Raw genomic sequence first — 26,325 nt, forward strand, 5'->3', positions numbered from 1 at the left:
GGCAGCAATTGGCTGTCACCAGAGAATAGCTGTCCCCTGTGGATAGGGCTCCAGCCCTGCTACAGGGCTCCCCTGCCCACTGTTCCCACTACGCCAGAGTCACTTCTGTATGGTACCTGCTCGGCCTCAGTAAGTGTCTGCATTTATGGTCCCACCCTGTCCAGTCTGTATGCAGTATCTATGGACTTGAACCCTTCTTCCCCTCTTTCTTTACAGGCTCTGTAGCCTTCAACCTCCCCTAATCATTTTTTTCAGCAAATTGCCTTCGAGTCCACTCCCAGCCCTTCATATGTTGTTTGTTGCAGCTCTAATGGCTAAAATAAGGATGTGAACATGCCATGGGAGAGTGACTCCCAGCTCTGAGTGTCTGATCCCCAACACAGACTTCCTCATAGCCAGCAGCACGCGCCTGGCTGCTCCAATGCCTCCAGCTGTTTTGGTGTCTCTGGTGTTTATTCCTCCAAGTGAATACATTTAATCCTTTTACCTTTTAAGCTTCACTTTGCCATGAAACCATTGGAAGAATCACACATGGGGATGGGGCAGGCGATGTGCCCAGCAGTCCCCAGCTTGATTTTGCCAACCCTCCCTCTATCACTCAGTTCAGGGCAGCTACATCCAAGATAAAAGTTTTCCAGGCGGGCTTCGATGACCCTGCTCAGAGAAGGGCCACAGGAGGTTTAAGGATCAAATACCAACAAGGATTTGTGTTTGGGAAGGGGGTTGGGTTCTGCTTGAAAAGAACAGGAGAGATGAGCTATCTCTCTCCAAAACTGTTGTAAAGTTGAAAGCGCACTCGGGGCAACCTTGAAGGGAAAGGCCAGAGCCCAGTTACAGAGCCCAAGTCCCTCAAGAAGGAAGGGAAGGTAGATCTTAAAAGTCCTCATCACAAGAAAAAACAAAGTGTAACTGTGTAAGGTGATGGATGGTAACTGGACTTATTGTGATAATCATTTTACAATATATACACTATCAGATCATTAAGTGGTACACCTGAAACTAACATAATGTTGTATGCCAACTACACCCCAATTTTTAAAAAGAAGAAGAAGGGAAGGAAACCAGAATAGAAAGTACACAGAACGTGGAAATGGTTTATCTTTCCAGAGTAGTAAAATGGCCTCTTACTGCTAAGCATGAACTCACTTTACATTTCTCCCTTGCTAGACTCAGACCAGTAACCATATCAGCACTAATATTTGGACCACACATTTAATCCCCCCAAATCTGAAATTACCTCTCAACTACTAGCTTGCCATTTTTCAAGCTGAAAATAAAAGGTACACATTTTCCTGGTTTCTGAGGAGCAGGAGAGCCAGCTCATTGGGGTGAAATGATTCACTTAAAACAGCAGCTGAGAGAAAACCCCACTTCAAGTTCCCATATGCCAGGAAACAAAATCTTTGTGTTCTGTTGTTGTTGTTAAATGCCTGGCTTTGCTATCTCTTCCTTGACCAAATAAATGTAATTGAATGCAGAAATAGCATATGGTCATTATGCTCTGGACTCGTATCCTAAAGGCTGGAAAGTTTTTATATAGTAAAAACAAAACTGTGCATTTTCACCTCCTTTACAATGATTCTTTACCTACTTAGAATCCAGATGCTCTGTCTTTGATTTTATTAATACCTCCGCTCTTCCAAAATAACCTTACAAGTCTGGAGTAATATGGACGTGATGATTTTAATTAGAGAGTATTATGATGCCATCCTATTGAAGCCATCCTAGGACAATGAGACTAACCTATAGCAAGAAACACTTTCTGTCCCAGGGCAGCTCGCACGCGCATGCACACACACACACACACACACACACACACACACACGCATCACACAAAACAATACTTTCCCATTCTGCATCCACTGCCTCTGGTGTTTTCTGTACTAAATCTGGTTCCAGTGTGTTCACAATCCAGCAGTGTTAAAAAAAAATGTTGCCTTAGAATTTGTTATTTTCAGAGTTAAGAGTCCTTGATCTGTACATATTTTTAATTATATATCATTTAACATTCCAAAATATGATGCTCATTTTCAATACTTATTTTTATCTTGATTGATTCTCAGTAGGGCAAGAGAAGTTATATTCTTCTTCTTCAGTGTGATGGTAATTTTAATCCAGTAAGAAGGGCCTCATGGTTAAGTTCTTAAATGGAGCCAGCAAACACAGGGATGCAGCTGATTGCCAGCCCCCAGTGCTGACAGCAGGAATCCTTTTATTTTGTGGCCACGTTGAAGGTACAGCCATGGATGTTGTTTTGTTATGTTTGTGCTATCAGTTTCATTCAGGTATCCTTGAGACTTGAGGGGATACAGAAGGTTGTGTCACTCGGGTTCTTTTTATTTGTCGTTGTTCCCAACAGTCGTCCCCACATTAACTCACAGCAGACACGATGAGAAGCCCTGTGGGAACCTCAGTCAAGTGGACCTGAGCCAGGTCTGTGCTGCTGCTGATCCCTCAGGGGTGCCTGGCTTTGCTCCCTGCAAACACTCTGTCCGCACAATGAGCCCAGATTCGATTTTCTCAGCTGCGGGCCTCGGAGCTCATCCTGTGGCTGCTAGTCTTCCTGACTTTCCTACCCCCACCCAGCCTCTCCTCTGGTCCCCCTTCACTCCAGGGTGAGGAGTGCTCTGGAGGGACCAGGAAACCAAGGAAATCAGTTCTGTCTCTTGAGATTCATTCCTCTAGTGGCTTCTGCAAGGCCCAAAGAGGAGAGAAACCATTTTACTATGATGTTGAGACTACCCACAGACCAACTCAAAATAATGGCTGGAATTTGGCCACTTCAGATAAACTCATATAACTTATCTTCGAGTTTTGAAACCTGAGTTCAACTAAATTGTTTTTTGTTTGTCTTCAGAATTTCTAAAAAGTGACAGTTCAAGAAAATAATCTGCATGCATTTGAAAGTATCATCACAGGAGGAATTTAAGAAACTTCTTTCTGGGCAGTAGAATTTTCTGTATTTATGTGTCTTTTTTCCCACAATTAAAACAGTTAATGATAATGTATCAGTATCATCAACTATCCCATCAGTGTTCTACTCTTCCTTACAGTTGTTTTTTTTTTTTTTTTCTTGAGTCAGTAGCCAGACTATGCCAACACACTGTGTTTGGTTTGGGTGACCACATAAGTCACCATCGAAATAAGGAAACATTTGGTAACAAAAGGGGATTCTATTAATATTATACTGGGACAACAGGCACAAACTTGAATTGTCATGGACCAATTGCGATGTTTGGTCATTCTCCTTTTTTTTTCTTAACTGTGAATAAAAATACATAACATGAAGTTTACCATCTTAACCATTTTTAAGTGTACAGTTCAATAGTGTTGAATACATTCGCATTCTTGTGCAGCAGATCTCTGGAGCTTTTTCATCTTGCAAAACTGAAATACTCTACCCACTAAACACTGATTTCCCCTTCACCCCTGCCCTCAGTGACCGCCTTTCCACTTTCTGTTTTTATCATTTTGACTCCTTTCAATACTTCATATGAGCAGAATCATATGGTATTTGTCTCCTGGTGACTGCTTATTTCGCTTAACGTAATACCCTCAAGGTTCATCTATGTTGTAGCAGGTGTCAGGATTTCCTTCTTTTTAAAGGCTGCTTAATATTCAACTGTAGGTATATGCTACATTTGTGTATCATCTGTTGATGAATGTTTGGGCTCCTTCTACTTCTTGGCTATTATGAATAATGCTGCAGTGAACACAGATGTGCCAGTATCTCTTCCACATCCTGCTTTCAATTCCTTTGGATATATACTCAGAAGTAGGATTGCTGAATCATATGGTAGTTCTATTTATAATTTGTTGAGGAACCTCTACACTGTTTTCTATGATGGTGGCACCATTTTGCAGTCCCAACAGTAGTGCACAGGATTCCAACATCTCTGCATCCTTGCCAACGCTTGTTATTTTCTGTTCTTTTGATAATAGCCATCCTGATGGGTCAGACCTGATTACCTCATTGTGGTTTTGGTTTCCATTTCCCTAATGATTAGTGATTTTTGAGCATCTTTTCTTGGCTTTTTGTATACCTTCTTTGGAGAAATGTCTGTTCAAGTTCTTTCCCTACATTTTCACCGGGTCATTTGTGTTGTTGTTGTTGTTGTCATTGTTGCGTCGTTGTTGTTGCCAAGTTGTAGAAGTTCCGTATATATTCTGGATATTAATCACTTATCAAATATATTACTTCAATTATGTTCTCCCATTCTATAGGTTGACTTTTCACTCTGTTCATTTTTTCCTTTGACATGCAAAAGTTTTGTTTGTTAGAGTCCCACTTGTCCATTTTTAATTTTCTTGACTATGTTTCTGGTGTCATCCAAGAAATCATTGCCAACTCCAATGTCCTGAAAGTTTTCTGCTATGTTTTCTTCCAGGGATTTAATAGTCTTAGGTCTTATGTTTAAGTCTGTAATCCATTTTGAATTGATTTTTGTGTATGGTGTAAGGCAAGGGTCCAAATTTATTCTTTTGCATGTGAATTTCCAGTTATCTGTGTCTTTCTTTTTAATCTGTAGAAACAAAAGCCTACCAGTTGCTGAAGCAGTCTACCCTTCAGGATAATATAAATCACACTGAAGACAGATTCCAAAAATCGGATGTTTCTGTAATACAACTGTCAGGTAAGCAAGGGCATATTCAGTGCTCCAAGTGAGGATCCAGGGGACCTAGGAGGGCAGCCAGTGCCTGGTTCAAGCAAGGGTGGTCACCCTCTGAAGGTTTCTGGAGTTTGCTTTGTAATAAGCTGCCATCAGGTCAGAATAAGCCAATACTTTTTCAGTGCTTAACGAACAACAGTTTGGAAGTCTTCCCTCCTGGATATGTACAGGCCCCCAGCATGGCAATGTACCAAACAGTCCCTTGGATTCTACCTGGTATGTCATGATAGTAACTTGTCACTAAGTACCACTGGAAATACCCCAAACTCCTTCTTTTCCCAGTATCTCCAGTTTCTCTCTCTCTCTCATTTTTTTTAAGTTTATTTACTTACTTTGAGGAGGGGAGGGCAGAGAGAGAGAGAGAGAGAGAGAGAGAGAGAGAGAGAGAGAGAGAATTCCAAGCAGGCTCCACACTGTCAGCACAGAGCCTGATGTGGGGCTCAAAACTCACGAACCATGAGATCATGACATGAGCCAGTTTCCAGAGTCGAATGTTTAACCGACTGAGCCACCCAGGCGCCCCTTCCCAGTTTATTAATTATCAGTGGGAGCATCAGGCTGGGCTACCTTCCCTCCTTAGAATGTTGGTTCTTTAAATAAAAATACTGCAAATCCCAGTAAAGCTAAATTTTAAGCTTAAATGTAGTTCCTTCAACTGTAACTTTCTTTGTTTTCATATATTGTGTTATTGTACTTTTATTATTTTCAGTGGTTTTTATCTTACTGTACCTTTTTTTTTTTAGTTGGAGTCACCTCAGCTCCCTTCGTGAAAGTAAATGCATTAAAGTATACTTTAATTGACCTTATTTTCACATAAACCACAGTGTCATAATTTCACCTAACAGAATGAATAGTGATTTTTTAATATCATGTAGTTTCCAGTCCATATCCAAGTTTCCCAGTTGTCTCATGAGACAGACCTTTCTTTTGAGGGACATACTTATGGTGTATCAGACTTAGCTGTCTTTGGAGAGCTATTTCCTAGATAATATTAGTATTAGAATCAGTTACTGTAAAATTCAGTTATTTTGGCTATTTTGAGGATTCAGTGAGTCTTTGCAGGTTAAATGCCAGCACAGTGCCTGTTAGAGAAAAGCCCTTAGGAGAATGGTGGTTATTATTTGAATTCCACAAACATGAGACCTTGCAGTCTATTGCTGTATAATGCAGGGCCTTTACCCGGATGGAAAGATACAGCACTGTGAACCTGCAACTGTGCTTTTCATCACCTTCTTCACATTTGAGTCACAGTATTAGAGTCCAGGGGGATCTTAGAAAGTATTTATGCAACCCCTTATTTTACAAATGAGGCCCCAAGACAGTGATGTCTCTCTCAGAACAGTACAGCCTGTTAGCAGACACACATTTGGAAGGGGACTCCACAAGTCTGTTTCTGCTAAGTATATTCATGATAGTTCCATGGACAGTTTCAAAGGATAAGTAAGTTTGACATAAGTTATAGTCCCTTGGATGTATATTAAACAGTTTGGTACTGTTAAGATAGTAATAATTAATATATTCATTTCTTAATCTATTCATAAGTGAAGTGATAGGTTGTATCAAGTCAAGCAGCCCTAGATCCAATTTCCTCACCTACCCTCACAATTATACTATATGCTTTGCAAGATTCCATATTTTCTAACACTGGGATCACAGAGGTGCTTCTGATGGTCCTGGCTGTCATTGTAGTTAGACATTGCTTCTTGTATTTATTTTACCTTTGGTCACGGCTACCTTTTCACTTTCATGCTTACTCTGAGCCTAGGGACTTCTCTGAGCTCCAAAGAAAAGCAGGAAGTAGGATGGGACGGTGAAGGGAAATGGAAGCCACGTACCCGTATTAGACCTCACAGCATTGTTACAGGTAGCCATAGCGCTGTGGACCCTGAACTCAAGAGTTCATCTAACTGTTGAAGAAATTCAGGTTTCAATTAACTTCTGCTCATAGGTCTTATGCTGTGTCTCTGGACCACTTAAGGCAAGCCACTTAAACCTTGTGCCTTCATGTTCATGTCTGAGAAGACCTTGTCTTGTTAAGCATGGGGGACTCTCTTTGGGCAAACATGGACACCTCATTAAGGGAGTCACTTGGCTGCAGAGGTTCTGTGAGACAGGCAGGTTACAGGTCAGAAACTCTGCCAGTGCCTTTCCCAGCGATGCCCATGCACTCTCTATCCATGACCCCAGTGACCACCAGTTGAGAATCAGACTGGTAGCTGACATCCAAGGGCACCCAGGAGATGAGGTGAGGGTTGCCCTGCAAGCTGGATGTACCAGGGGCATGGTCTGGTTCCCCTGCTCCAGAGAAAATGTGGATTGTCATCTTCCCCATCAACCTTTTCAGGCTAATTAAAGAGTGGCCTTGATGGCTTTCAGTGGAGTTTCATTCTTCTCCGCAAGATGGAAGAGAGAGGATTTGGCAGAGGGGTATCTGTCATCCTGGGATGTCAGTGATTTCTGAGACCTGGTTCCCAGCACCCATCATTTTGGTGATTTCTCACTGCCCATGTGTTACAACAAGGTAAATTATCAGCATTTAGTGTCATAGGAGAGACCCATATGCGCAGACATGTGACTTGGTCATTTAAAATTTAGGTCTTTGAATGATTTTGTTTTTTCGTTTTTGTGGCTTCTGCATGTCACAGGAAGCCCCTCCACCCACCCACACGCACACACACTTCCTTTCAGTATTCTGCCAACATGTTGTTCCTTGCCTCAGAAGCTCCTTTGCCTTCTGTGGCTTGGACAGCATCTTCCCCCGTCGACGTTTGTTTCACCAAAGTTATTGTGAGGCTGCTTCTTCATTCAGTGCATTTCTCTGCTGCGTGGCGGCCAGCACTCACTCTCCACGTTTGTACTTATCACAGGTTTGAACATTGGCAGCGGTATACTCAAGACAAAGACAACTAACAAAATCGCCTCGGAGGCTAGTTTTTCATCGAGCGAAGGAAGTCCTTTGTCAAGGTAAAGTCGTGAAAGCCTTTCTGAACAGCGGTCACAAGATGAGAACTGTCACTCCGTAATGAATGCAACTCTGGCTGCATATTATTTTGTTGTGTGACTTGAGGGAAGGTTATGGTTTGGGTTTTTGTTTATCTAAAATAACAGTTGAAACTCCAGTCTACCTTTGAAAATATTTGTGCCAGAGAGCCAAGTATTGTTTTGCAGCTGTTGTTTCGTTGGTTTAAGACTCAATTGACACCTCAGTGAACCACAAATTAGCGTCTACAGCTGCTCGCAGTAGGGCTGCTTAGAGACCACACAATGGAGGGTGTCGGAAAAGGGCAGAGAGAAAACATCGGGCCTTAAAAGAAATAAAGTGGCCCGTTTCTGCTTTCTCAGACGGCTGATATATATACTGGCAATTGCTGGGTATTTGTTTTTGTATTCCTCTTTTTCACCAGGCATTTGGGCAAGATTATTCTTCCCTTTTCTGATACTTCCTTGCTTATTGTCCATAAAGAACAAGATGTATCCAACATTTGCTGAACCCCAGCACCTCTTATAAGTTTTTCAAGCAACATAAGTGAGTTGGTGAGTTGTGTGCTGGATTTGTCATCGACATAAAATACTAGCCATGCGATGGCATTGGGTCGGAAAAAATGTATAGATGGGAATCAAAGCAATTGTCTGAGGAAATACCTGCCTTTTAGGCTTTGGCTGCATATTGTTTAAAACTGCACAGATTTCCTTTTCTAATAACATTTCTCATTAAAAAGGTGTCTTTTAGATGCTTACATTACATTAGAATTAACTTGCCCTGACAAAATTTTAAAACAGAAACTTTACATTTCTAACATCATATCCAGTATCCCATAATATAAAGCGATTTGATCCGGAAATGTAGTATTTTTTAAATGAAAAAAAAAATCCTATTTTCACTTATATTTTGAAAAGCATTATACTATTTTTAGGACTGGAATATCTTAAAATGAGATGGATTTTCTAAAATTAGGATGTTGCTTTTAGAAACCCGACAAGTTCAGTTTTAGAAAACTACTCATGTAGTTACCAAAAATTAGCATGTTTAATACCTGGGTTTTCATCCTTGGTTTTGAAAGAAGTGGGAGGAAATGAATTATGGGACAAGAAGAATGTTCAAGTGTTATATATTTTTGATTATCCTGTAAATCCAAGTTCTAGGTCTTTTAAAGGATATTTTAAAAGACAGTAAGTTCTACAGGTAGGTGTCAGCCCTCACTGTTACCATTTGGCTCACTAACACATCCTGTAGTTGTTAAAAGATCGTTGGAAATGGTCATCTCCATTATAGTTTAGAGGCATTAAAAAACCCAATTCTTCTTGAACTTGTCTTTATATGTATATACTCTTCAGGCAATGTTAAAATACATTCAGAAAGCAGCTAGACCCAAAGAATGTTTTCTCGGCCTGGTAATTTCATGTCTTGTGTCTATATTTCACTAAACTAAATTCAAACTTTCTTCCCCATCCATTTTGAGGCAGGGACCTTGTGTTACTATTGCTCCTGCATGAAATTAATTTTCTAAATAAATCACGAGTAATCTCATAACCCTCTTTAAGAAAAAAAAAAAAAAAAAAAAGGTCTTCAAGGAACATTTGGTTCTAGACACTTGATAATAATCCAGTGATGAAAAAGGTCTGGGCATTGAGTGTGTGGGTTTGGCGTGCTGTTTGTTACGGTTTAGTTCTTTTGCTGGGTTTGGTGTTGTTAATACACCACCCTGGGCTTTGGAGAGCTCTGGTTTTGCTGTTTGTGCCTGGATTCACTGAAATTTCTTAGAGGCTTACATTTAAGGATCCCACTTACTGCAGTCACTCCTCGTGCTTTATTGCTTTTACAAGTGGTCTCGAAACCCAGTACTTGAGAATAAACATAACAGTGCAGTGCTGCTGTAGCACTTTTAAAAATTCTTCTTTGCTCTATTTTGTCAGTGAGCTGATGAGCAACCTCAAAAAAAAAAAAAAAAAAAAAAAAAAAAAAAAAGACCCTGCTGGACCTAAAAAAAAAAAAAAAAAAAAAAAAAATGGCTTCTTCTGATGTCCTAGAGACAATAATTATGATGTGCTAGTTAAGCCCAAACTACAGCTGAGGGATTTTACTTTAAAGCAGCGGCTTGGGTGCAAAAATGCATTTATAGCTCTTTGTCTGCACCTCATTATGTGTGGGCCTGATTCATTAAGTAATTGGTTTGCAGTTGTTTACATGAGTATTAAGGCCTTCTTTTCAGCCGCCTTTGAGAGATACATTGTGCAAATGTTGCCTGTGATGAATGCAGAATGAGGGCCAGAGGGTCCGTCCTATTGGCTAAACAGTGCACTCTGTTGAAAAGCCAGAGAAAGGGATTGGGTGCTGCTTTGCATAGCAATGACTTTCTTAATAAGCGTTACAGATTAATACACACCAGCTATAAAAGATGCAAAGAGATACTCTTAGCACATTTATCCATGCTCATTTCATTGTGATGGTGGTGGGATCCGGGTGCTTTCATATTCCGTTTTTCCGAGCAGCAGCTTCAGTGCATGAGCCGTAATAGAATCCGATGTTTATTGTATTATAAATCACGGGCAAGTAGGCAGATCGGCAACAGTTTATTATTAAAGATTCTTTCAGTGTAAATCTTTTTCTACCATTGTATTTGCTTCAGCAAAATCATTTTGTGGTTGAGTGGGGATGAAAGGCATAATGTACGAAGGAGTGAGTCCTAATAGGAAGCCGTTCTCCAAGTAAAGACCACTTGTTCCCTTTTGTTCAGGGGTGCATGCCAGAGCTTCCTCTCCTCTGCAAACATTGTCTCGCTTTACCTTCCCCAGGAAGCGGTTTTCACGCTCCCGGATCCATTTATTCAATGGAGAGTATATTTTAACAGCCTGCCATGTAACTTCAGTTTACCGTCTGGATCGAGATAACATTTTACCGAAGAAAAGGATGTGTGCTTGCAACATAATTGCCTGGGGGAAAGGTAGCAGAAGTCACCCAGCCATGGCACCCTGGCAGGGCCGCTGTGGGTGGCATTTGTGTCCACCCTGCAACCACCAGAGTGGCCAGCGGAGGGCGCCTGGCCGCAGCTGATGCCGTGTCTCTCTCCTTGCCTGGTCACTGGGCCATTTTCCCTTGGGAGAATACAAAGATTGCACGGAATCAATACCAGTGAAATAAAAATCAGATATTCCTGGAAGTCCTTTAGGTTTTATTAAAGCACCCGTTCTCTGTCTCTGGCTTAGCAAATCTGCAATCGCCTTAAATCCTACTGAATAAGCAGCTGCCTAAATATCCTACGTGTTCTCCTCATAGACCCACCTACTTTATTTTTTTCTACACAGAGCATGAAAGAACAGTAACTTGCTAGATTAGCCGAAGGGAAGGAGTTAGCAAATTGACCCCAGGCAGCTTAAAAAAAAAAAAAAAAAAAAAAAGGCTTCTGCTGCAGGGTCCCTGGCTAACCATCAGGGGGCGCTCGGGCTTTGTCAAATTAAAACTGTCTCAGCCTTTGGTCAGCCCTTAAAATTAGAATTTACAGAGATTTGTTGGCATACTCATGGGGTTCTTCCTTCCTGAATAATTTTATGCCTTCTATTTTTCAGAAATATATGTCTCTTGAGCAAAATTGTAGCTGAAGATGCTGTTTGAGACATTTTAATACCGATTTTAGCTAGCAGTCAAAATCATTAAAAATTACAGAATTTGGAGTCTAGAGACCACATCTTCTCATTAGTTAATATTTTCAGTCTTATATAGTAAGACCCTAGAACAGGAAGGACACTTACCACTAGTAGCCCCCCCCCCTCGTGGTCTCCCATCCCATAGACCCCTGCTCTTGGCAGGACCCTCAGAGTCTCATTGCCAGACTCCACTGACATGACCTCAAGGTCACAATAACTTGGGTAGTTTGTTGACAGGCTGTGGATACTTATTTCCTTCAACACAGTATTGACCATGAGGTTGGGAATCATTGTGTTCCTAATATTAGGACATCCCCCAGGTCTGCTGTTTTCCAGATTCCTCCTCCCACAGGGCCAAGAATGAGTGTCTGAAATCCTAGCCTGACTGTTGCACCTCTGCTGCTGTTGAGTCTCTCAAGGGCTTCTGTTACCCATACCCCCCTCAAGCACTGCATGGCCTACAGTCTGCAGCGCCTTCCAGCCTGCTCCCCCATGTCCCTGTGCCCACTTGACAGCCTCATGTCATGCCCTCATACAACCAGCTATGTCATGAGCCCCAGCTTCTATTCCTGCTCTTTTGCTGGAATGCTTCTGCCCCACACTTTCACCTGGATGATGCCTACTAGATTGTCAGGGCTTAACTATTAACCTTCTAAAAGTCTCCTAAGCAAAGGATCTGGTCATACAAGACGCCCCTCCTGTGGCCCCATGGCTATTTCTACCATCATCTGTAGCATAGGGATTGTAGCCATTTGCAGGTACCTTCCCCTCACTGTGAGCTCCTCACTGGGGGCTTGGAGGGCTTTTCTGATTACCAGTGCTCAATAACGGTTGGACTTGCTGAGTAAGTGAACCTCTGTGTATAGCTCCACTGTTCACTCAAGCATTTGTCTTAGATGCCCTCACCTCTGGGTGGCATCACGTACCCAAGCTGCAGGAAATCATGCATTCCACAAAGGTCTCTGCATGAGTGTATAGGAGAGGGAGGGCACACACACATTTCCCAAGGGAGACTCCTGCAGTCAACCTCGATTGCACCCTCTCCAATCGTGCACCCTGCATTTGGCTTCCAGGAAACACACTGGGCATGAACCCTCATACAGTGCATTACTGGGGTCCTCACCTAACTGCTGTCCTGTCTATTGGTAAAAGGATATCTGGCTCTTGGCCCTGAACTTGACATGGGCTCTTGGTATGTGCTAGGGGCCTGGACGTTACCCCCTAATTCTGCTGCTCTCAGTTCTCAGCTTACCCCACAGTTGCCCTTTTTGGCTGTGTCACAGTTATTTTGGTATCTGTCTCCCCACTGGAGCATGAGAGGCCCAAATACAGAGATCAAATGGGTATTGTTTGTTGCTGTGGGCCCAGCATAGAGCTGATGTGTAGTGTGACCTATGAGACAGTGAATGAGTAAGGGAATGGATGAATGAACAAACCATTGCTCTGCCGACCTGCTTGTGCAAGACCTAGCAGAGGCCATTTCCCTGTGTCCTCCCCGTCCCAAGCGCTCCTGCCCATCAGGCTCCTTAAGGAGTAGACTTCATGCATCTCAGGCCTGTTTCCTTTCTCTCTGTCCCCACATTTTCCCTTTCCTTGGCCACTGTGCCAGACTACTTGTCACCTTCACTTAGAACTCATGACTGTGCCATCACCAAACCAAGCACATGGCTTTGTGCACCCGAATGCTGTGACAGTGAGCAGCACCACTCCCCCACACCTGCCGTAGCCAGGCTGTCAAGCAGGATTCTCTCTAAACTTACCAGAACACTGCAACGAAGGCCTACTTCCCCATTTTGCAGACAGAAAACGGGTGCTCAGAGAGGTAGGGAGCTTGCCCAGGGCCACACAGGGAGCAGGGTAGAGCATCAAGGGAGTAGAGGCTGTCTGGCCCCAGAGCTGACACTGTCTCCCATCAGCAGTCCTGCACTGGGACAGGGACCGGCTGCCCCAACCCAGGTTCTCTCCACCGTGCTGTTTGACCACATCTCATGAGGTGAGACAGGTGTTTGCATTTGGGAAGCATCCATGTGCTAGGGGGCTCTGTCCTTGTCTGCCCCCACTCCCATCTGACAGTTCTGTGTGTCTTGAAGCACAGCCTTCACAGCCTCTCTGGGCCCCACAACCCATACACAGTGAAAGCACTGGATAATCTATAAGTGCTCTGCTATAATTTAATAATGGGTTTCTTAGAAGCTCATAGGTTTTCCACTTCTCATTTTGTCTCTACTTGCCAGTTCCACAAAGCAAAACTTCATGCTTACAGTAGGCCTTGCCATCTAATTTTGTATTTATGTTGACTGTGTTGACTAAGTATTCCTAGCTACATTAGCCTTTTGTTCATATAACATGAATAGTTGACACACATAATTTCAGTGATACCTTGTTTCACCACAATTGCAGATTGTGCACGTGGGTGCCAGGTGCTGCTCTTCGGATAAAAACTGTTAAGGCCCTGACCAACCTTTACTTCTTAAGTTTAGCAAGGATGAGAACAAAAGTGACTTTGATTAGAGTTGTCCTAATATGGTTTATCAATAGCAGGGGAATTCATAAACAATTACTGAAAAGCATCAAAAAATGAGATGGCTTGATGGGTAGACAGAGGGAAGATATGTGATAAAGCCAATATGGCAAAAGGTAAATTAAGCATCCCCTTCATGGGTATGTGGTATTCATTGCACAGCTATGGGGAAAAAAAATACCTAACCTGCTGGGAAATTCTGCGGAGGTCATTGTCCCATTATGAGACCAGCAGAACATGGTCACATTTTAATTTAATCCATTGTCTGTGGTGTTTTACCTGAAAATGGTTTGTTTTGAAGTAGGACCTCCAATCTAATTGTAACCTTCTGGGGAAAAAAAAATCAAGTCTGCCATCTTGGATTTTAAGAGTTACCCATGAAAGACCATGCAGGGGACAGGCAGACCCTTTGGTGTGCTGTAAGTATGGCAGTGTCACCTGTTCAACCGGCTCGGTGCACTGTGGCCCCAGGGCCAAGTCTTGGCCTCTGCCTGGTTTTGTACACCTTCAAGCTAAGAGCGGGTTTTACATTTTTGGGGGGGCGAGGGGAAGCAAAGAAGAGGGAGAAGGAGAATCTTAAGCAGGCTCCACACTCAGCATGGAACCCAACACAGGGCTCGATCTCACAACCATGAGATCATGACCTGGACTGAAATCAAGAGTCAGATGCTTAACCAACTGAGCCACCCAGGTTTTTACATTTTTAAATGGTTGGAGGAAATCCAAAGAAGAATGATGTTGCATGACACCTGACCTGGAAGTTCTATGAAATTCAAATTTTTGTGCCTATAAGTGAGGTTGAATTACAATACAGCCCCACCTATCGTGTGCATGGCTTGTTTCCATGCTACAGCCACAAAGGTGAGTTGTCCTACAACCATATAGCCCACAACAGCTGAACCATTTACCCTCTGGCTCTTTACAGCAAACCTTTGCCAACCTCTGTTGTACAAGATGAAAATGTTACTTTCATGCTCTTAGGGAAGATGAAGCAGTCAGACTCCAAGTATGTGTGACCCAATCCCATGGCCTATAAGACTAACTCTTCCATTTCTTATACTTTGCCAGAGTGAATGTGTTCCTCGTCTTATTTATTATAGTAGCTCAACAAGTTGACTATATCCAGTATTCCAGGGAAAGTTCTCCCACTATGCCCGTTGGCCTTGTCTTAGCTTTACACATTAGGTGTGACTCAGAAAGAACTGTTGACCCTAAGAATTGCATGTGACTCTAGGTCAGCTTTGAATTGGGGTGTCACATTGGTGGGCAGAGCTGGCTTTCCAAAGGGAAACATAATTGCCCCTAGTGCATGGGGATGGAGTAGGAGACACCTGGAAGCAGCGTCCACCTTTCTCAGTGGGTGACCTACATGCATTTAGTTCTGCAGATTTCTTGCACGATTCCGGTAAGAAACTTAACCTGATTCTGAAGTCACAGAAGTAGAAACATGAAAGTCAAATAATGTGCCAGCAACTAGGTCGAGTGTCTTTAAGCAGGGCCCTGCTCTTGGTGAGCTTCATCTTTTCATTCTGCACATAATCACCAAGCACAAAGCCCTGGGTTACCCAGGGGAGCTGAAGCAGGTGCCATCGCTTCCCTCACAGAGCTCATAGTCTATAGCAGAAGTGATCACACATGCATTAGTTACACAAATGAATGTAAAACAGCAACTTGGGTGAGGAATCAGTGGTGGGTGGGGAGCAGTAGGGGAAGTGAGGCTGTAGTAGAAGGACCCAACCAAGTCTGGGGATCAGCCTTTGAGGTGCTGTTCAGGATTTAGGGAGTTCATCAAAAAACAATGGGAAGGCTTTAAGGAGCTTTAGCAAGGAAGTGGAGTGAGAAGTTCATTCTTGCTGCTGAGTGGAAGATGGACTGTAGGGGACAGGGTGTGTGTGGCATCACCAGTTAGGGGCTGTTACAAAGGTCCAGGCAAGAGATGCTGGTGTAGTTGGCCAGGTTGTGGCAGTGTGGAGGGAAGAGCAAGGATTGAATTGTAATACAGCCCCGTCTATTGATTTACACATCGGAGCTGACTGGGTGCAGGAGGGCCTAGGAGTGGAAAGGGTTGGGGAGGGAGCAGAGGATCCGAGTGCCCTTGACTGAAACAGGAGGGACCTGGCCTGGCAGGGGAAGAGAATCACAGTGGGGAGATTGTGAATTTGGTCATGGATGAGCATGTTGCCCACAAGGTGCTTGGGAGGCGGCCAAGTAGAACTAGCACATGAGCACAGGCCATGTTTCTGGAGCTCAGAGAAGTGGCTGGGGCCACGGGGATCTGGCCCATGCTTATCTGTCATTGTGCCCTTGCTCTTAACAAGGGCTCCCTGCTACTACATCCCACTGCATCCCCCCACCCCTTTACTGGCCTGTGCAATCCTCTCTGGCTTTCAAAGCAGAGTCCAGGAGATGCCCTGCTTCCTCAGGGGTCCTGCAGCCACCCATCACCCACCCTTTGCTCCCTGTTCTCCCAGCCCTCAGTGCTCTATCCCTCTCCCCACTGTGGCTCTTATTACCTGGACTACAGCTGGAGATTCTCTGGCCCCCACCAGCACTGTTCTAACCCACCTCCAGCATCTAGACTAGTCCTCATGAAATGAGAGGTAGGTAAATAGTAAACATACAACCCACAATTGCATTGTGTGTGTGTGTGTGTGTGTGTGTGTATGTGTGTGTGTGTATACATTAGTACTTTATGAAAGATGGATTCATATGGTCAGTGGCCACCTTACCTGCAGCCTCCATGACTGATGGTTAGTGCTGGGCCCCTTCATAGGACCATCCACTCTTCATGGAGAAACAGCTGTGGGCCACTAGTTGGTCATGACAGATAATGAAACAGGCACCAAGTTTAAAGGAAGCATTGACAGATATTGAGCCTAGAAAATTATACCTAAATGGAGCTTATTTTACAGAAAAAAAAAAACCAAGTATGGCAGCTATGGAAAACAGAAAATTTTTAAGCCATAGGTTAGCCAGACTTGACACAAAGGAGGGAGAAGATAAGTTCACAGGGTTTCCTATGTTAAGAGGACCAGGGTTCTGGCCATGAGCAGTGACCATACACATTGGGGTCTGTCTTTTCTTGACATTCTTCTCCTCTAAGAGACTGGAATCTGTTTTAATGCAATAATATATAAATGTAAATCCCAGCAAATACCTTGGCAAGAACAGGTTGCTAGGTATTAGATGCCATAGACACTAGCATCTTTGTGTATGTGATACCCAGAAACCTACACCTCGGTGTCCAGGATACTTACGTTTTTCTGTCTTAAGTTAGTGTTTTTAATTAAGCAGACTGAGAGTTTATCTTGGACTCCCTTGTCAAGCCGTTAAGGATTGGTATCACTGGCTTGATGGAGATGAGGATCTTATCTTCCCCGCCAGCTTCTCCTTGTATTCTATCTTGGATTCTCTACTTCGGGTATTTCACTTTTAGCTTGTCTAAAAGTGCCAAAGCTTTGCCTGGACATGTTTTGGGAAGGCTGTTGAAGGGAAGTGGATCCTCTACCTCACCGCCCAGGTGCTCATTGTCCTGCGCTGCAAGGGATGCCTGCAGGGCACACTATGACCCGGTGTCTGCAGGGCCAGCAGAGAATGCACTCAGGGATACTGGTGATGCTGTCGCAATAGGGACCCACCCACCAAAGCATCAGCAAGTAACTCTGGCCACCGAGGTCCTGACATTTTCTTCTTTTTTTTTTAAAGTATTCTATTTATTTATTTTGAGAAAGAGAGCAGGGAAGGAGCAGAGGAAGAATCCCAAGCAGGCTCCATGCTGTCAGCACAGCCCCAATGCGGGGCTCTATCCCACGAACCGAGAGATCATGACCTGAGCCGAGATCACAAGTCAGAAGCTCAACTGACTGAGCCCCCCAGGCGCCGCCTGACATTTTCTTCTTGCTCTTAAGACTCAGGGAGAACGTGTAAAATTTCTGGCCTTTCAGTGCAGTACTTCTTTGCTAATGTGCTCATTATAAAAATATCAGTCTGATTGTCATTTTTTTTGCAAGACTCAGGCTATTTCTTTATTTTTCAGGCATGAAAATGAAAAGAAACTAACTACCAATTTAGAGTCTAAAGGTAAGAGAAATCACTGGAGGCTAGATTTTCATCTTGTGTTTTAACCCAGAGTTGTTTTGTGACGTGTTTCTTGTTTCCTGCACCCTCCTGTAAGGACTGTGAAGCGTGTGTGCGATCACTGGGCGCCCTGTGGCTCTCCCCAGGGTGATTATGGTCTCTGAGGGGGATTGGAGGGCTATCGAGGAACCATTCTTCAGTGACAGGGCTATGAGCTGACAACATATGGGGTGCCATGGGCCACGGTGGCATAGCATTCTAACTTGCAAGTGTGAATTTGCAGGGTATCCCAGCCTCCACATCCAATTGATTGACAACACTGGTATATTCTACCTGTGAAATGATTTTTGACTCTGTCCCCATCCTCATGGCTAATGCCCTGAGAGTACCCACTTCTCATGACATGACAGGGCTCTTACAGTAGACACTAACTGGTTTCCTCCCATCTGGCCCCTCTCCCACTCCCCACCTGGCCACCAGCATGTAAAATCTCATGTAAACTTCTTACCTTCCTGGTTAAAAATTGCTAATGCCTCCTGCTACGTGCAGGATAGAGTCCACAACTTTCTCCCTTTGTGGTCTGGCCACATCCCTACTTTCCAGCTCAGTCCCTACCAAGATCTTGTCCTCTGTGGATCTAGTCACAGTCAGCTTTTTCCAAATATAGATGTACCTCAGAGATACTACAGGTTCAGTTCCAGATCACTGTAATAAAGCCAAATAAATTTTTTGGTTTCTCAGTGCCTGTAAAAGTTGTGTTTACACTGTACTGTAGTCTCTTAAGTGTACAACGGCATTCATTATGTCTAAAAAAATGTTAATTAACATTAAATTAACTTAAAATACTTTAAAAATAATTAAAAAACATCTTATTGCTAAAAGATGCTAGCCATCATCTGAGCTTTCAGTGAGTCATAATTACTGATCACAGATCACTGTAGGAAATATAATAATGGAAATAATAATAATTGGAATAATGAGAGAAGTACCAAAATGTGACACAGAGACACAAGGTGAACAAATGCTGTTGAAAAAATGGCACCAATAGATTTGCCTTGTGTAGGGTTGCCATAGACCTTCAGTTATAAAAAAACACAGTCTCTGCAAAGCACAGGAAAATGGGGTATGCCTGTATACCACGCTTGTACTTCTGTGCCTTTGCTCATGCAGTTCCCCCCTTTTCTTTAGCACCATGAGCTCCTATTCGTCTTTCAGCCCCACCTTCCATGCTAACACTGTGGTATATCCTATGCAGAGCTTGGGCTTGCTCTATTCCTGTCTGCTTAGACCCCTGTCCCAGTAGGTTGTGGTCGAGAGCGTGGGTATAAGTCCGACAACCTGGGTGGGACTCCTGGCTTCAACACCCGCTAATTCTGTGATTGGGGCCAGTTACTTAACCTCTCTCAGCCCATTTGCTCAGTAAATGGAGACATTAACACTTACCTTCCCAGGTTGGTACAAGGATGAAATGGGGTTGTGTATAAGAAGTCATCACAGAATGGCAGGTAGTGAGTGCCGTGGAGATAGTGGTGGTCATGGAGATTGTCCATATAGCAGACCGTGTCCCACCACATCCTGTCCGACCACGCTGGAGATCACAGTGCAGTTCGCGGGCATGCTGTGGCCTTCCACCACAAGCAGCTGTGCATCTGCCTAAGGGCTTTCTCTGGCTGCAGGCACATGCCCAGCCCCAATGGGGCAGCCCAGAGTACCTGGGAGTTGATGCCCTGGTTGAGAATGAGAATAACCTTCAACCAATGAGAAATGGAAGTTGGTCAATAAATAACCCCACTGCCTTACTCTTTGTTGGGACAATTTGAGAAGAGTTCTGAGTTTCTCAGAGAGTGCCCTGCAGGCCTGAGCCGCCTTGTCCACTGCCAGCCCCCCTCATTAACACACCCTCTGCTGGCTTCCTCTCTTCCTGTGTCACTATTCCAGCCCCTCCCATCGTTCCCAGGATCACCTCCCAAGTAAACCATGTGCACCCAAGGCCTCCTATTCTTCCACCATGTCTTCCTTGTGAAGTATAGAAGGGGATCAAAGTGCAAGAGCAGCTAAGCTGAGGTGGTCTCAGGCCTGGTGAAATACCTGGCTAACCCTGCTTCTGTGTTAATCCTGATTTAAATCCCCATCCTGCAGTAAAGAGCTGAGCACAACAAAAGGGGAAGGAAATATTCTGCAGTGTTTCCATAGAACACACTGAGATGTGCAAATTTGTGCAGTATGGACATGCATCCAGATGCACCTGGTCAGGTTCAGCCCTCAGTAGGCCTTTTGCAGGCCAGTGCTTCCAGTCCACTGGAACCAGTCTACTGATGAAGCCAAGCTTATCAGAGTGGAGAGATGTTAAATAGCTGTCTGTTTTTCTCTTCCAGCCTTTTGGGATGAATCTGACGACAGTAACTCAGAAATTGAAGCTGCTTTACGCCCTAGAAACCATAACACATCTGCCGATGACTTTGGTGATTTTTATGACTAATAAGCAGTAACAACCATTGGAAATAAAGTCATTAAATAACCTAAAACCCTGTGTTTGTATGTGATGTCCTAAACAAACATGTCTTTTAAAGCTTCCTAATTGTTTAATAGGAGCACTTGGGACCATATTGCTACTGGAGTGAAATTCCATGGCATAAACATAAACTAGCATATTCATTTGAAGTGTTATCAAAAAACAAAGTGATATGCAATGCCCATTGAAATGTAAGTTGCTTTCTTTGTAGAAATTGACAAGCTGGTCCTAAAATTCATATGGAAATCCAAGGGACCCAGAATAGCTAAAACAACCTTGAAAAAGGAAACAAAGTTGGAGTACTCACACTTCCCAATTTTGAAACTTACTTAAAAGCTGAAATAAACAAACGAAAGCTGTAGTAATTGAGACTGTATGGGACTGGCATAGACATACAGATCAGTGAAATATCAATTTATATATAATCTAGAACTGATAATCCAGAAATAAATCCTCATGTGTATGGTCACTTAATTTTTGACAAAGGTGCCAAGCCATTCAATGGGGAAGGAGTGATCTTTTCAACAAATGGTGCTGGGACAACTGAAGAGCCAAAGAACTGCAGATGAATGAAGTTAGATCCCTACCTCACACTGTATACAAAATTAACTCAAAATGCATCAAGGACCTAAGTGTAAGAGCTAAACTATAAACCTCTCAGAAGTAAGCATTGTGTAAATCTTTCTGACCTTGAATTAGGCAATGGTTTCTTGGATATGACACCAAAAGTCCTTAACTGAGAAAAATAGATACATACATTGGACTTCACCCAAATTAAAACATTTTGCTGCAAAGGACACCATCAGGAAAGTGAAAAGAATGGGAGAAAATATTTTCAAATCATATATCTAAAAAGGGACTTGTATCCAGAATATATAAAGAATTTTTATAATTCAATAAAAAGACAACAAACTCAATTTAAAAATGAGCAAAATTTCTGAATCGACATTGCTCCAAAGAAAATGTACAAAAACAGTCACAAACTAAAGGACACATGACAACTAAATGCAATGTGGGATCCTAGGTTGGATCCTCAAACCAAGAAAGGACATTAATGGAAAGTTTGGGGAAACCCAAATTAAGTTTGGAGTTTAGTTGATAGTAATTATACTAGTGTTGTTTTCTTGGTTTTTACAAATGTACTGTGGTAAGGTAAGATCAGAGGGATATAACAAGAACTCTGTATTATCTTTGCAACTTTTCTATAAATCTAAAATTATTCCACACACAAAAATCCAGCAGTAAACATGAACATTTGGGTGATACCCTTCTAGACCTTTTCTATGTTTTTACCTTTTCTTTGTTTTTCAAATTGTCTTGAACATTTCATTTTTTAATTCTTAAATCTTAGCAGACAATAACACAGCCCTTCAGCCAGCACACTAGCCAGGTATTTGTCAGCAGTGCTCATGGAATATTGAGTCCTACATCTGAACACCTTTTGCTGGAGATCACATGTCATGTGTACTGATGATGACCCAGAACAAAGCCTAGCTTTGTGCAGTCTACCACTTTCCTAATGCTTAATCTTACTTCTGAATAGTGGTAGAGTAGGCCTGGGACCCAACACCCTTCGCAGGCAAATTTTCCAGCTAAATTTAATAACATTCTTTTTTTCCTTCCTATTGACCTCAAGTGACCCTGATTTAAAATGCATAGAAGTAATACAAAGTTTCCCTTTTGTATACATTGTAAAGAAAAGAAGATAATTGACTTTTTAAATTATACTAAGAAAATAACAGGACAAGTGATTGGCGGGCATGGCTAAGGGGCTGGCTAACTAAGCTCCACTGTGCTGTGCTCACCAGACAGCTCTCTGGTCCATTTTGGGGTCTCCAGGGGTTTAAATTCCTGGAGGGTCATGCACTGGCCCATAGGTGGTCTTGTTTCCCCAGGTAAAGGCAGTGGGACAATGTAAGTTTGTAAACTATTTGTATGAACCACTGTCCCCCCACCGTGTTCTCCTGTCCCCTCATACCACTATCACAACTCACAACACTCCTGACACCAGACATGTGGGGTTTTCCCACACCAACCAATTATCTGACCCCAGCTGGGCGTCCTGCAATGCGATTCAGTTCTGACACTACCTGCGCTTAGTGCAGACCCCACAGGTTAAGGACACAGTTCCACAAGGCTGACCGCCCCACCCCCGCCCGACTTCAGACACATGTCACAAGTAGTAGGTCCCCAGGTTATCCACAACTTCTGTCTGACTTGGCTACAAATCCGATGGCCACAGCCCCTCCTTGGTTTTGATAATTTGCTAGGTGGCTCATGGAACTAAGGAAAACAATTCCTTTTACCTGTTTATCATGAAAGGTATGATAAAGGATATAGATGAACATCCAGATGGAAGAGGTGTGTGGGAAGGGGTGTGGAACTTCCATGCCCTGGCCAGGTGGGCCACTCTACCGGCACCTGCTTGTGTTCAGCAACCTGGAAGCTCCCAAACCTCCTACTTTTGGGATGTTTATGGAGGCTTCATCATGTAAGCATGATAGATTATCAACCCCACTTCTACAGAGCCCCACTCCCCTCTCCAAAGAATGGGGGGATGGGGCTGAAAGTTCCAAGCTTCTCATGACTTGGTCTTCCTGATGACGAACCCCTAATCTGAAGCTACCAGGAGCCCACCCAGAATCACCTCATCAGAACAAAAGACACTCCTGTCACCCAGGGAAATTCCAAGAGTTTAAAACTGTTTAGAGCTCTGTGTCAGGAACCAGAGAGCAGAGACCAGAATATACATTCTCTATTAATTGCCAGTGGTCATCAAAACAAAGTGAGACTTTGGTGAGCTTGGTTAGCATGGAGACCTGAACACCTGACAAAATCAAGTGCTATAGCTCAGTGCTAAGGACCCAACTCTATGTCAGAGGTAACTGCCCTTCCAGCACCTACCAATCTAGCTTCAGACACAGCTTTAATATCTGCTTACTAGCAAGCCTCTTCTGACACTTTCTGTATGTCAGGCACTGTTTGTGCTAGTCATTGGGAATAATACAAGGATGGATCTAACATAGTCATTGACCTCAGGGTGCTCACACTTCAACAAAGGAGACAAAGCTTGAAGCGAGGTACATTATGTACAGTAAGATGATGACAGATGATAGATAAGCTTAAACACACACACAGGCTCAGAGGAGTGAAAACACTGTCCCTCCTGGGTTGAGTTAGGGAAGGTAACATTTGTTGGGATGGGGCGGTGCTGGAGGAATAAGGGACTATAGGCAGAGAGATGACTCTTGCAAGACTGAGACCCAAAAGAATGTGTGTAAACAAGCAATGCTTGCGTGAGGCTAGCACAAGACATGTGTGCAGCAAGCATGAGCACACATCTGCGAAGGCAGGGGGGCACACCAAGAGAAGGTAGCAACTCTGGCTGGGAGGGAAAGAATTTGTGCTCATTAGCCACAGATGTCAAATGTTTCGAAAAGACGAGAAGCAAAACTATTCAATCACTGAAGTAGTAATTCATAGAAGTTTGTCATGCACATGCCAAAATGTTTGCAAACCAGGAGCACTGAAACCAAAACATGGAATGAGGCCCTGGGGTCTGTTTTCATCAAGCAGCTTAGTGCAGAACCAGTGACTTATTCTTCATAGTGATTGGTTCCATTAGAATATTCTTATTTTTATTTTTACTTTGTATTTATTTTTGGGAGAGTGCAAGTTGGGGGGGGAGCAGAGAGAAGGGGATAGAGGATCTGAAGCAGGCTCTACGCTGACAAGCTGACAGCAGTTTGTGGAGCTCGAACTCATGAACCGCAAGATCATGACATGAGCTGAAGTTGGACATTCAACCTACTGAGCCACCCAGGTGTCCCACGTTAGAATATTCTTAAATGAAAGGGAATTGGTTAGTGGCTACCACTTATCAACTTGGGGTAACAATTTAAGTTTCACTTATGATTTTCAAAAGTATAAGCAAGAGGTAAAGGTCAAGTTAGCCTCGCTTGTCTCACAAAATAAGCTAAATTAAGCTTTGCTTGTACGACTGAAGTGGTTTTGTCTGCTCAGAACTGTTTTTTTAATGTTTATTATTTTTGAGAGAAAGAGAGAGACAGAGACAGAGCATGAGCGAGGGAGGGGCAGAGAGAGAGGTAGAGAATCCAAAGCAGGTTCCAGGCTTAGAGCTGTCAGCTCAGAACCTGACACGGGGCTCGAATCCACAAACCATGAGATCAGACCTGAGCTGAACTCAAATGCTTAACCGACTGAGCCACCCAGGTGCCCCTGCCCAGAATTTTCAAGACTGGTCTCTGTGTGTGTTTTATTTTCACACAATCTGATGATCTCCAAAGAAAATCAAGAGACTCTAAAGGCAAAGTATTAGAACCATGGAGCTCAGCAAAGTTGGTGACAGTTCAGCAATGCACTAGGAAAACCAGTTTGAAACTAAATTTTTGAAAGATGTCATTTACAGTAACAACCAAAATGATGTATCAAAAATCTAAATTTTTTTTTAAGGAATTATTGAAAGACAAAATTGTACACACTGAGACAAGAGAGAATGACATGTTCCATTTTGGGGACAATCCTATATCTTGAAATTCACAATTCTGTCCAAATTAACCCAGAAAGTTATTCCATTTCAATCAAAATCCCAACAGGTCTTTTGCAGTACTGGTCATAAAACTGAGAAGGAATTTAAAGGACCAAAATGGCCATGACAAGTTTGAAGAATAGAAAGGAGGTCTTGTGGTGGCAAACATTAGGATTTATTATAAAGAATAGTAATTAGTCCCTGTGGTAGTGGCTCAGAGATAAAAACATGGAGCAGAAGGGAGGCTCTAGTGATATTCCCAGGCAGGAGAACTGAGTGTAGACAGATGTAGTTTTAGAAATCAGGGAGGCGGTAACAGACTTTTCAATAAATGGTACTGGACCAATTGGCAAACCACGTGGCAAGACACCAAGCTAATTTTTTTTTTTACATGGTCATCATGAAATGTTTATTTTTGCATAAATTTCACTCTCAGTGCCTAGTGACATCTTTAGGGCCCTTTATCAATGGCACGCCACTGCCCCAGCCCTTCTGAACCTCTTTCTTCCCCTGGCTGAAGGATGTACCTTGTAACCTGTCCCCTATTTTGCTGAGATTGAAGTATAAGCTGCTTTGTTTTCCTTTTGCTGCAACCTCTTAGTGGCTGACATCTCCTTTCTTTCCAGATTAAAGAAAGTAAAGGCCGTTCCCTCTTCCCTGCCTCACTCCTTCCCACCATTAATTCATTTATTCATTCAGGTACATTCGATGCCCTTCCAACTCCCCCCAGTACATTTTTTCCCAAGCTTTCTTATTGTGGCAAAATGTAGGTAACATAAAATGTATCATCTTAAGAATTTTTAAATGTGTGAGTTGGTGGTATTAAATACATTCACAATGTGCACCCATCACCGCCATCCATCTCTAGAACTCTGTCATCTTGTTTAACTAAAACTCTGAATTCCCCCTCCCTACAACCCCTGGCAACCACCATTTTACTTTCTGTCACTATGATTTTGACTACTCAAGGTACCTCATATAAGTGGGATCATGCAGTGTTTGTCTTTTTGTGACCAGCTTACTTCACTCATATAAATGTCCCTAAGGTTCACCCACACTGGAGATGTGTGTCAGAATTTCTTTCCTTCTTAAGGATGAATAATATTCCATTGTATGTATATGCCACATATACATGGTTATCTATTCCATGGATATGTGGAATGGATATGTGGTTATCTATTCATCTGTCAGTGGACACTTTGGTTGCTTCCATGTTTCCGCTATTGTGAATAATGCTGCTATGAACATGGATGTACAAACATCTCTTCAAGATCCTGATCTCAGGCCTTACTGGATATATACCCAGAAGTGGAGTTGCTGGATCATATGGATCATCAATTCTATTTTTATTTTT

At 43.0% G+C, this 26,325-nt stretch overlaps 1 protein-coding gene and 1 long non-coding RNA gene across 3 annotated transcripts in view; one reads left to right on the forward strand and one right to left on the reverse strand.

Moving 5' to 3' along the window:
- KIZ (kizuna centrosomal protein) overlaps positions 1 to 20,435 on the forward strand; it is a 143,264-nt gene extending 122,829 nt beyond the window's left edge. The window contains exons 10-13 of one of the 2 annotated variants that reach the window (XM_023251505.2): positions 4,530 to 4,634; positions 7,538 to 7,634; positions 17,870 to 17,913; positions 20,286 to 20,435. In XM_023251505.2, coding sequence (XP_023107273.2) covers positions 4,530 to 4,634; positions 7,538 to 7,634; positions 17,870 to 17,913; positions 20,286 to 20,389 — 350 coding nt within the window. In that variant the 3' untranslated portion in view covers positions 20,390 to 20,435. Of the gene's footprint in view, positions 1 to 4,529; positions 4,635 to 7,537; positions 7,635 to 10,463; positions 16,761 to 17,869; positions 17,914 to 20,285 lie in introns of those variants that run through there. The other variant, XM_045053937.1, reaches the window with a different exon arrangement.
- The window catches only part of LOC123384388, a 50,681-nt gene continuing 43,655 nt past the window's right edge, over positions 19,300 to 26,325 (reverse strand). The window contains exon 2 of the long non-coding RNA XR_006595412.1: positions 19,300 to 19,637. This is a non-coding gene — a long non-coding RNA (uncharacterized LOC123384388). The remainder of the gene's footprint in view (positions 19,638 to 26,325) is intronic.

Source organism: Felis catus, chromosome A3 (genome assembly GCF_018350175.1).
Source record: "Felis catus isolate Fca126 chromosome A3, F.catus_Fca126_mat1.0, whole genome shotgun sequence".
NCBI classification, from domain to species: domain Eukaryota; kingdom Metazoa; phylum Chordata; class Mammalia; order Carnivora; family Felidae; genus Felis; species Felis catus.